At 27.2% G+C, this 13,355-nt stretch overlaps 1 protein-coding gene across 1 annotated transcript in view; it reads right to left on the bottom strand.

Annotated features, from left to right (window-relative positions):
• Positions 1–13,355, bottom strand: part of LOC129963783 (protein virilizer homolog) — a 111,062-nt gene that overhangs the window by 47,688 nt on the left and 50,019 nt on the right. Inside the window, exons 16-19 of the mRNA XM_056078337.1 lie at positions 12,950–13,130; positions 6,698–6,815; positions 2,594–2,749; positions 470–613 (exon numbers count right to left, since the gene is read on the bottom strand). Coding sequence (XP_055934312.1) covers positions 470–613; positions 2,594–2,749; positions 6,698–6,815; positions 12,950–13,130 — 599 coding nt within the window. The remainder of the gene's footprint in view (positions 1–469; positions 614–2,593; positions 2,750–6,697; positions 6,816–12,949; positions 13,131–13,355) is intronic.

Below are 13,355 nucleotides of genomic sequence, written 5' to 3'. Positions count from 1 at the left end.
ACTGTAGCATAATCAAATATAAAAAGAGAACAGATAGGTTTAAAAAGTTAAATATTTTACTTGGTAAAAATTCAATTTTTAGTCAGTTTTATATATTTCAGTAACTCAGTGCAAATGTAACTCATCTCACACCATTCTGATATTTATCCACAGTAATAATTAACAATAATTATGGGCCAAGCTTATAAACAGTAAATCTATTTTATTATAGCATTCAAATATATATATATACAAATTTTCTTTAAAAAGTTTTTAAAATGTCAATTATTAAACAAGATATCAATTTTAAAAAAAGTGTCAATTTTAACAACAAATATAGTCATGAGAAAAATCTTATCAATATATATATATATATATATATATATATATATATATATATATATATATATATATATATATATATATATATATATATATATTGATAAAATGTAAATTATTTTGATGGATTTGCAGTATAAATAACAGTTACCTTGCTGACTTAAGTTATAAAGTGCATCTGAAAACTTCTCAAGCATTGGAACATTTTCTGAGTAATTTACAACTAGCATAATCAACTCTGTAGCATATCCAGCACATACAGATTTACTTTGTTTCACATCAAAATCCTCAGTACCTTTAATCAGAAATCAAATTATTAGATCATTAAAAGCCAATTTTTAACACATGTAAAATAAAGATAGATGAAAATATTCTTAAAATGGCTTATCTTTGCCTATCTAATTTCCAAATATATTTCACAATAAATGTTAAACATTTAATGAAACTTAAATTAGAAAGTTATACACATAATACCACAAGTTGCATACTGTCTAACTTAAATAACAAATATGCTTCACACATTGCCTACTGTGAGTTAAGATGCAGCATTTTTGAGAAACTTGAGGCAACCCCCCCCTTTATATTTTACAAAATATGGCCACATTTGTATGGTACAAAATGTTTTATTCTTATACAAACAATATAGCAAAACTTAATACCCATAAGCAAGCACATTTCTTCCCTAATGATTGTAAATATTTCATCACATTCCAAAAAAAAAATTAACTTTTTTATAAATAAGAGAATTTAATCAGAGAATTTCATAAAATTTCAATATTCTCCTTCATTACTGAAATATGGATATGGAAAGCAATGAACCTTTGATCCACTCAGAATCATTTTTTCAACAAAATGTAAATAAATTTTGAAACAGATTTTCAACATGAATTGAAGAATCGAATATGACGTAAATATAAACTGACAACCAGAATCATGAAGAGATACTTTAATACAGACTTGTTGATTTATCTAACATTATAAGTCATAATGTCATATAATCTAACATTATAAATCATAAGTTATATGTCATCTGGCTACATATCTTATAAAATGCTTCAAATAAATTAACTCACCAAAAGGCAGAGAACCCGAGATTCTAGTTCTTCATCAGTAAGTCACAATATTTTTTACATTCATATCACAGATATAGTTTAAGTAATTTTTTTGTCTTTTTGTCAAATAAAGGAAGTTGCCCTAAGATCTTATATATGTTGAGCCCTATTATAATTAATCATATATGAGCCATTAGACTTTAAAAAATATATATTACAAAAATCAATACTTGGAGAAATTATAAACTAAATTAAATATTTTTAATAATTTTGTCTGCCAGCTTTTTCTTTCTTTACTTCATCTTACATCCCATCTGAAATATTATCGGAGAGAGATTTTGGTTTGAAAATATTTAATTTAGTAAAATATTTATTGAAAAATTTTGGTGCTATCTAAAATTATTTATCAAGTTATTTTTTAAATATTCATTCTAAAACTTAAAAAACTTTATCCTCAAACAGAAATGTAATTGCTAAATATTTAAAAAATATTCTACTTATATTATTAAACAAATTTACTTAAAATTTTAAAAGCATTCAAATAACCATAAAATAACTTTCAGCTGAAAGCTATCATCAATAAATTGAAAACTTAGTGGAAGTATTCTTGACTTTCTAATAAACTAAAACAAAGAGGCACAAATAGTGAAATAAATGAAAATGAAGTCAAATTTTTTGTTTTTGTTTTTCCAGTAGTTTGTTCATTAAATCTCTTTCATATACAAGCAAATTTCTACAAATATCTACAAATACTAAATATTACATTTTATAGATCAACAACTTACATTTTTGCATTATCTCATTAAAACACAAATGGATGAACAGACTTACTTTCTACAAAAAGAATTAAATCCTAAACTAAACATATATCTACAATATTTATGTAAAGACAACATACCAAATATCAAGTGCTTAGTTCACAGCAGTTTTAAATAAACACCTTCTTCGACCAAAACAATCTATATATATATATTTCATAGGAATAACAAAAATATAGATTCATAAATTTTTCATTTCAAATATTTTTAGTTATAAAACTGCTTGTTCATTTAAATATATGGGAAAGTCTTTTATCTTTCTATATCTTTTATCTTTCTTAGAATATCTTTTAAATATCTTTTTAAAGGTCAAATGTAAAGCACCTCATGACTCACAACGGCATTAAAACAATTTTAACTGTTAAGTTGATTTATCTGATTTCTTTGAAGCAATCATTTACTTACCTGACATTTGAACAAATGGCAACAAGGAACTGAAATTTTCTGCTGATGTCAAAACATTGATAACAGCTTGGCGACCAATAGAAGAGAATATCATTGTATACATGTGATGCAATGCAGAAACAATATCAGGGTCGTCTAACTCTTTTTTAATGCCACCTGATAACAGAACCCCAAAAGAATACAACTGTTAGTACCAAAACATTATTACACATTATGAAAACAAAATTAAAGACTATAACATAGTATAATTAAAAAATATTTTTAAATTCAGAAAAATGTTTTGCATATCACTTTTGCATAAGTCAGATTACCAAAAGAACTAGTTGCTTGAAGGGAAAATATCTTTTTTAATTTATCATAATGACTGCCAAGAAGAAAGAAAATTTGCCACTTTATTGTTAGTTTCAACATAAAAAACCAATCTTAATATCAATACATTTTATCAATATGAAACATAATGTTAAGGCAATTATTTACATACTTTAAGATATTAAAAAATCTCCAAAATATTATGAAAATTAATAAAAATGTTACTCATAAACCCAATTTTTTTGGTGTTAAAGATAATTGTCAAGGAATCAGAATGTTACAACATAATTTCTAGATGAAACGGAAATAATACAATTTTATTAACATTCCTTTTTTCTCTATATAAACATTCATTTTCACTTTATTGGAAGAAATGTGTGTGTGTGCGTGTTCAAATATTTTTTATATAAACTAAAAAAAATATGCCATTTGCTTTATCCACAGAGAAAAACTTTCAAGCACTAATCTTTAATGGGGGGGGAGGAGATGCATTGCAAAACTGGCAGGCATTTCAGGAAAGTTGACAATCAAAAATGGCAAGCAATTCAACAAAGTTGAGAATTCCAATTTATAAATTTATTTACAAAATTAGCAAACAATTTCTAAAAAAAAAGAAAAGATTTTTTTTTTTTTTTAAATCAGAATTTGTGAATATGTTTAAGCAAAAGGTATAGAGGAGTATGGAAATCAAATAGGAAGCCACAAATGTACTGTCAACTAATGTATTTTTTAATTTAAAATTCATTAAAGACATTGAAATAAGAAGGAAAACTAAAAATTTCCAATGGCAGTACCTATATTTTACATCTAATTTTAAAACTGTATTAAAAGTAATTCCAGGAAACCCAAGATTTAATTGTCTAGGTCTACTAGTTTCGAAGTTATGAGCTAATAAAATTTTAACTTTCTAATGTTAATTAATAAATTGACTTTCTAATGTTAATAAAAGTTTAAAATTAAATTTTGAATTTTTATTCATATCTTAAAAAAATAATAAAATTATTGCCCTAAACTCTTTTTATTATAAAAATATAAATTATTCTACACATTTTTATCAATAAAAAATCTTTAAGTAACAAAAAAATTTCAAAATTAAAGTTGAAAATGTTTTAAAGGGCAGCATATTTAAATTTGGGAATAAATTGACAGAGAAGGTTCTGTTATGGGGACATGCAAAATTTCAGTTCATTCCTACACGTAGTTTTTTATTTACATTAAGTTTTCTGTAATGGTCATAATATGATGCATTTAGGAGTGCATTTACATTTTTGAAATGTTGGTAGTTTTTATTTAGCATTTAAACATTACTCATGCATTTTGTTTAAAAAAAACTCTGTTGCAATGCCAGAATACATATTTTATTAAATTCATCGGTCAAAGTAGGGGAAAATGCCTTCAATTTCCATTATCCAACTTCATTAACAGTCACAACTTTTAAATGTGGGGACAAGAACTACCTACAGCAAAGCAAGCTAAAATTTTTACTCGTTAGCAATAATGAGGGCACTTATAGAACATAAGAAGTTTCTGTAAAATGGGAACTTTATTTCTAATAAATACATTTTTAAATTTAATTATTTAATTTTACAAATATTCTGAAAAAATTTATTTAAAAATAATATTTTAACTCCAAATTTTGTAAAACAAATTATAATTTTCCCTGTGCCAATTTAATTACATTAACTTTGTTGCATATAAGCAATAATATATACATTGAAAATATATATTAATATATATTTTCAACTATTAAGGTGCTTACTTCTTAAAGACATTTTATGGTAATAAATATTCTCATAATTATATATAATTCTTATATTATACTTCCTTTCAAATATCTATTTATGCAACAAGCAACAAAATATGAGATGAATAGCTTAATAAAGTACTAAAATATTGGAAATCAAAGTAATTTAATAAGCGACTTTTATAAAATAAAATCTTTCACAATTAAAAATCATTTATTTCAGGGTTGCCACTTAAATTGGGGGGAAAAAAATCTCTGTGTTTTCCCTGTATATATATTCAAGATATATGTAAAAAAAAAAAAAAAAAAAAAAAAAGGCCCTCATGAGCTAGTTACAATGCAATATAATTTTACGGAGTGGAAAAAGCAAGGAAAAGAAGCAGTAATTTAACATTATTTGAAAAAATAGTATATCAAAAAAAAAAAAAAAAAAAAAAAAAAAAAAATATTTACATACAAAAAAAAAAATAATTTTCTTTATTTATTATCTAGACTTTAGCAAGACAAAATTTATATATTAAGTGGAGGGGGATATATTACTTCAGATGCTCAGATTACTTCAGATGCTAATTGTAATCACACAAAAATTATTTTTGCTACCATAATGCAAATCAATCAATAATTACTTAACAACAACAAAACATTACAAAGCAAAATTACTTTTTTATTTATTCATTTTTGCCAAATTATGTATCTGGGCATCAATTTCAGCAACTTTTGCAGATATTTCAGCTATCAGTTTCATGGGGCTAATCCTTAACAAATAAGACACGGACATTTTTAGCCATTTCACTTTCAGTAAACATATGTGAAAATATTTCCAATATATCATTTGAATGCATTAAAGTATGAATGTAGAGCAACAAGTTTTAATGCCCATAAAAATTCAGCTTTAAATGCCAATTTAAATTCAGCTTAAATGCTTGAACTAAAAAGTTCAAAATCGGTTTATTTTGGGACATTAAATTTGAAGTTTTCAGGTTTGAGATGTCACCTTCACCTTCATTCCTTTAAATACAAAGTCTAATATTTATGACTTTTTTCAATTGACACACAATTTTGTTTTCCTTTTTCGGCATGACTAATTAAGTGTTCATTTTCCCATATTCATTATTATTATGAAGCGAGCAGAATGCAACAAATGAATTTTGCAGGACTTCTCAAACCCTTTCAGCGAAATCTGATCTGACTGATTCTTTTTTTTTATCTGTCCAATTTGTATTAAGTACAGATTGTGAGCAGCTCATTGTTTAAAAAAAATTCTCTAATTTACACTGTATAAGCTCACAATTTCTCAAATAATAAACAAACTATTCCATAAACTCACATGTGTGTGACTAAATTCCGCCACGATGCATCTACAGATTAAATGTTACTATTCCCGCCAGAGAAATTTGTTCTCTTTCACACAGTTATAGAAATATTGAGCATGCTCATTAGCTGCAATTTGGGAATCTCGTGTATAAAGAACGATTGTCTAGCAAATCAAAACTAGATAGAAAAAAAGCTAAGTGAGTAGAAAAGGGACGAGTTTCCGCATTACATAATTGCAAATGATATTGTTTTGTATTTTGGAAGTTATGATTACAATCTTCTATTCCTGCAATTTTTATGCATTTTTTAGATGGGAAAATATAACTAAGAAACTCAAAATTCCTGTATTTTCCAGGATTTTATGAAATTTTTCAACTTTGCCTGCATTTTCTTGGGTTTTATAGACAATTTTAAAATTCCCTGCATTTTACCAGTTTGTTTAAAGATGATTTTTAAATTCCCTATGTTTCCCCTGTTCTCCCTATGACGTGACAACTTTGATATCTGAGCAAGAACATTATATTAAGTCAAATAATATTTTTAGCAATAATTTTTTTTTTATTTTGATTTTCCACTGAAATTTCAAAAATTATGGTTGTTGAAAATGCAAAATAATAATAAACATGGACACCTATACGGGTGCAAAGAAATAATAAACATAAAAAATATAGAAATGCAAGCCTTTTGAATCTCAGGAAATTGAATCAAAATAAGAAATTGAGAAGCAATAACTTTACCTTTAGCATGGTAAGCCATCAAACAATCAACATATAGCAATGCCTGTAAATGATACACAATTTGCATGCCCAAATTCTGAGCCACATTTTCATCAGCATTTTCTTCTCTGGTTTCATCCTAAATAAAAAAAATTAGTATTTATCAGAAAATTGAGCAAAAATTCAATTTTTGATGGCCAGGAACCAAATTTTTCAGCAATATATCAAAATCTATACAAAATTTATAATCAAGAATATATCATCAGTGACTTCCAAATGTAAAATTAAAAACAAAATAACACTGATCACGGTTGCCACTCAAATCTGGAAAAAGAAAAATTCATTGTACAAAAATTCAAGATAAGAGGAAATGTACAAATACAACCCATGTGCTAATTGTAATGTAGTATGGCTTTAAAGAGTGGATTAAGCAGGGAAGGAAGCAACAATTTAACATTATTCTAAATAATAGCATATTGATGGAAAGTTTTTATTTATATACAGAGAGAGACAAAGAATTTATCTTTATTTAGAATTTAGCAAAACAAAATTTATATATTAAGAGGGTTAATATATTACCTCTCATACTCTTTAATTGCAAATCACACAAAATTAAGGACTCAGGTTAAATAAAACATGGAAACCTCTTTGCTTTCATGATACAAGTCATTTAAATTAATTAACAAAAAACATTACAAAGCGAAATTGCATTTTTTTAAAACTTATTCCTTTTTCACAATTTATTTGGCATTATTTAGCAATTTGGGCATCAATTACTGCAAATTTTTCAGCCATTAGTTTCACAGAGCTAATTAGTAACAAATAAAGCACGACTTTTTTTCTATGGCCCAAAGTACAGTTTTAGTTACTATTTTACTTTCAGTGAACATATGTGAAAATATTTCGGCTATATCACTGAATGTATTAAAGAATGCTACAAGTTTTTACAAGTGCCTGTAAATATTAAGGTTTAAATGATTGTTCTCGAACTAAAAAGTTCGTAATCGGTTTGAACATTAATTTGACATTTTCAGATTTGATGCCTCTTTTTTCCCGTATTCCTCTTAAGCCCAGTTCTGACAGCCATTGCTTTTATGAAGATGGTCATAAATCTGCAATCTAACCCATTCTAAGACCACTCTCGCCTGTGAACGTCGATCAGGAGATTCCTGCAAACTGCCTATAAAATGAACAGGAAAAACACAAATGAGGGAAAAGAGGACAAGATGCCCTGGATGCACACAGAATGCTTTAGATTCCAACATCAATGATTAAACTGTCATGTTATCTTTTATATTTTCCAGTTTCAGCATGACTAGAAATTACCTGTATTATTTAGGTTTATTATCTTCTTACAAAGCAAACAGTACAAAATAAATGGATTTTGCAAAACTTTTTGAACCCATTCAGCAAAATCAGGAGTAATTTTTTTTTCATTTATCCAATTTGTATTAAATAAAGAATTTTAGCAGTTAATTAAAAAATATACATATAACCTATTTTAAATAAGCTCACAATTTCTCAAATAATAAAAAATTCCCAGAAACTCAATATTCAATAAACTCAAATATGGTAGAATTAATACCATTGTGCTGTTGTTATTCCTGCCAGAGAAATGCATTCTATTCTTTCACACAGTTACAGAAGTCTTAAGCATGCTCATTAGCTGCAATTCAAGAATCTCATGGAAAAGAACAACTGTATCGCAAATCAAAATTTGATTGATCTATACAGAAAAAAGGAGAGTAGAAAAATAGCAAGTTTCCGATTTACACAGCTGCAAATGGTATTGTTTCATCTTTGGAAGTTATGACTACTATCTTTAATTCTTGAAATCTTTGGCATTTTTTAGATCTTGAAAAAATAACTAAAACTTAACTAAATTAAAATAACTAACTTAAAATTCCTAGTATTTTCCTGGTTTTAATGAAAAATTTTCAAATTTCCCTGTTTTTTTAGACGATTTTTAAATTTCCTGTGTTTTCCCAGTTTCCAGGTTCTCCCAGTAGTATGGCAACCCTGTTAATTTATAAATTTTATCAAAAAAGTAAAAAACTGTAGAATAAACTAAAGCAATTATTTTTTATCTCTTCTCTATGAATAATAAAATTTCTAATACATTATTTATAGATATAAAGCAAATTTAATGTATGTGATATTATTTTTAATTGGATGCTCTAATATGTTTGACATTTATATTGTTATTTTACTATTACATTTATATTGTTATTTTTAATGATGTTGTTTTTGAAAATTTGCACATTGTTTTTTGTGTTTTTTTCACTGATTTGAGTTTTGATTATCGTCAATTAAATTAACAACTTTTTTTTGAAAATACTGCATTTCTTTAAACTAATAACTTATAATAAAATGTCTTTCAATTTAAAAAACAAACTAGATTTGAAATGGCACTGACATCCTGCCTGACAAAATTTATAACTCTGTATAACACTTGGTTCAGTTATGAAACCAAGCTTGGTCAGTTACTTTCTGCTGACTGTCCATAGAGAACAGAGCATTTCTTTCTATTAAACCTAATGCATTAAATTTTATAAAAATAATGCATAATTTTACATAACAATGCCTACAAAGTAACTTTTATATATATATATAAAAATATTTTCTAAATAAGTGATAAAAGCAGTACTGATCATTAAATAAGCATAAAGCAATTGACAGCACCATAGTTAAATGGATAGTGTCTAAGCCTATGGATCGATAAGTCCTAGGTCTGAATCCAAATTTCTACTTTCAATGATGATGATGTCTCACAAAGATTATCCCACAAAGAAGGGTGCAATAGCTTCTGAGGGTAAAGACTCTTGAGCACCCAAGGGCAGAAGTCTACTTTCAATATAATTTATGATTAATTTCTAAAATGTTTAAGAGAAGTCCAGCATATGCAAATTTGACTCATTGTCATTCATATAAATTAACTAAAGTCGAATATCTACTAGGAAGTTCTTATTTAGTATTTAAGTTTCTGCTCTCAAGCAGTTGTGAGATAATTACTACTTTCACCCTATAAATAAAAGCTACTTTCATAACAATGTTTCTCAATTTGATTGTGAATTTGACTGTAAAAATACCATTTTTTTCAATCATAATAAAAAAAAATGTTTAAGTAGAATACTTGATATTTAATGTCAAAAAACTAAAAATATACTGCATTGTACTGCAATTAAAAGATCCAAAATTAACATTAGAATATAGATACAAAATATAAAGGTACAGGAAAATCTGCTTTTACTTTTAAATTATAAAAATATCAAAAATATTGAAATTATAGCCATTTTAAAGTTGTATGAAAAATGTCTAAGTGTAGATCAATGCAGTTTCTAACATTCATAAGAATCCCGCAATTTATTTTATTTTTGTTTTTTGTTTTTAAATTTTGGTTCAAGTAAACAATACATCAATTTTTTAACCATCAATAATTAAATATTTTTTTACTATCAGAAAAAGTCATAGGCAGACCATTCATAAATTTACATCATCCTTCTTTGAAAGATAATATGATCTTTAGCCATCACTCCGCAAATGAAAGTGGGAGTGACAAAATATTTTCAAGAATATCTCCTATAAATACCCATCCCCTGCAAGAAGAGAAATTATAAGGAACCTCTTCAGAATAAGCATACATTTTTGTTTAAAAAATAATGATTTACAGGCATTTGAACAACTAAGAAAAAGAAATACTAATGTGCAAAAACAATATTTTGAAAAGAAACACAGGGGAGGAGGAGGGGAGGGGGGAACATGGATAAATAATGCCATCTGACAGATGGCCTTATTTATCCATGTTTAGCTTTTGGTGTTTGATAACTTTTTGTCAACAAATGTCAAGTGCACAAATGCATCACAAAATTGATAACAATTTGGTGCAATAGCCTGATGCATTTATGCACTTGATATTTGTTGTAAAGCAGATTCCAGTGTCAGTTCAAAGGAGAATTTAGCACAAACACATTTATGTGCTGCACTTCCTGAACAGATTAAAACTCTTAAACCTTTGAGTGAGCGGGTAAGACTGAATTATGTAATAGTACTTCAATTAAAATACTAATTTAAAAAACATTTTAATATAATCTTTTCAAATCTTGCAAGGTATATCAAAAAACTAATGACACACATATTAATATCAATTTAATTCGTCAAAAAAAAGTAAGAAGTACTGCTATCATATTACGTACTAATTTATGGTCAACCATGAGTCAAACATTAAAATTACAGAAGCACAACTAATCCACATAAAAATGCATTTTTATACTCATAATTTTTTAGAAATAATAATTGCCATATAATATTTTCCTACTATATATATATATATAAAATCTTTAAAGATACAACAGGTAAAAGAAAATGGGCCATGGCATAGTATGTAAAATGTTTCAATAAGATAATATGCTGAACTATTTGAAAAGAATCACCGATTAAAATTTAAGATAAAAAAGCTATTACATAATAATAAAGAGTAATAACATAAATGCTCTTAACCTCAAAAGTAAAACTTCACACTACTTCTTTCAATGAATGAAAACAATATAATTTAACAGTAATCATTGCAATAAAATTCATTATATACATATGAAATATATGTATCTGAATATATGTATGTTTCATACATATGAAATATATGTATCTGAAACAATTTTATTCTACTGCAGCTCATAATATGCAACAAAATTTCAAAAATAAACAGCATATGTGCATGTAACAAATGGTTATAGAACCAAGTAAGAAGGTTTCATTAGTAAGTCTGAGCAAACGAAATTAGCAAAACTAGTTCCATAGAGCTTAAACAAAATTAAATTTGGCATTAAAAATTTAATTGCAAAAAACACAATATTTTATATACAAACTAGCTGTCCCACCAAACGTTGTTCTGCCATATAAATTATTTCTAGTGAATATTTTTGTGGTTAATTAAAAAATAACGAATGTATTGTAAGTGTGTGGGGATGGGATCTATGACAGAAAGAGGAATGGAGAGCTATAAATGATGATTGCTGATAAAAACAAAAAAACACTGACCATTTATTTTCTCAATACAATGTATTTCATTAACGAAATGAACATATACATTGTTTGATCTCTTAAAAGTTTAACGTAAAGTGAAAAAGTAATATATTTTTTATTCTAAAGTATAAAAATGAAATAAAGAAAATCTATATTCATTTCAAAGAGCAATTGAGTGTACGATATTTTTTTGTCAGTCCATCTTTAGCTAATACAAATATGCTCGATGCTTTGCCCATGCAAGAACATGCCATGCATAATTGTCCGTGTGAAAAACAAGTTGTGTCCAAACCTAATGCCGCAAACAGATATCGTTTGGCCTTGCAACTTATTAATTGTAATTGCGAATGCAATCTAATATAGGAAATTGAACGCATTTGAATTCAATTTTCACATCTGTGAGAATCATTGGAATTTGTGGCAGCAAAACATTTTCGGCTCGAAATTTGCCATTCAAAATGGAGGCTTCAGACACCGTTTTTCCTCAATTTTTTAATGACCATAGCGCAGCCGTGGTGAGTTCAAATTCCGAAGTAAAATAACCGGAGATCCAGCTTTCAGTTGTAGAAGGTGTGGTGACATGCCTGGCAAATCCAGTGAGTTCAAAAACTCTGTTAGATAATTTACAGCTTTGTTAGCATCACAAACTGTATTGATCGATTTGTATGATACCAAGTCGACTGGCAACGACTGCTATATCTTGAAGTTTAAATTGACGACATTCACATTTTTTGCTGCCAAAATAGCTCTTTCTGCCAGCCACACATGATTTATGTATTGTGTGCTTACATCGGGAAGTATGCGGTCAATGGGAGCATTTTGAGAATCCACGACAGTGCAGAAATTAATGGGCAATTTTATGCATCCAGTATTTTCATAGACAGCAACTTTTCCATCGCCGATATCTAACAATTGGTCCGAGAATGTGTCAGCAGATGGATCTTGTAGCATTTGAACACTCATGTTTATTTTTAACTGGACTTTTTCGACATTACGCCACAGTGGCGATGATTTCAAGTAAGAGTTGATCTCATCAGTGTACGTTGAATGTGAATATTCAACACCCTAATTACCTAGCATTATGAAATATACTTTACGATCTATTCTCATACTTACCAAATACACATAAAAAATTTCATAAAAATCGGTCGAGCCGTTTCGGAGGAGTACGAACACAAACACCGTGACATGAGATTTTTATATATTAGATTTAAAAAATTTATTTTTTCTAATAATAGAAATATATTAACTTACAACTGTATGCAATAAAGTTCTTTGAATTCCATTTATAACATCTGTTAGAGACAGTAGAAAAAGCATTCCTTCTTGAGATGAAAGCAATTCACTTAGTAATTCCTTCACAGCTGAGAGAATGCCTGGGTGTCCAGATAATGCAGGAGAGGAAAGTAGCACAAAAATATTTTCCAATAATTTGCTTCATTTGTAACAAATACATGAAAATAAAGAAATAGATAATATTTGAAATGGAATGGTACAAAAAAAATTTTATAAGAATGTAATTCCTGCATCATGAACACCTACCATTTTCCATTGAAAAAAGAAATACTGAAATTGATCATACCATGGTTATTTTCAAACCAATACATATGAGTTATTGTATACACATGAGTTATTACAATTGCAATTATTAATTTCATAT

This window comes from Argiope bruennichi, chromosome 3 (assembly GCF_947563725.1).
Source record: "Argiope bruennichi chromosome 3, qqArgBrue1.1, whole genome shotgun sequence".
In the NCBI taxonomy this organism is placed as follows: Eukaryota; Metazoa; Arthropoda; class Arachnida; order Araneae; family Araneidae; genus Argiope; species Argiope bruennichi.
Note: the sequence above shows the minus strand (reverse complement) of the source record. Positions and strands in the feature narration are given on the sequence as shown.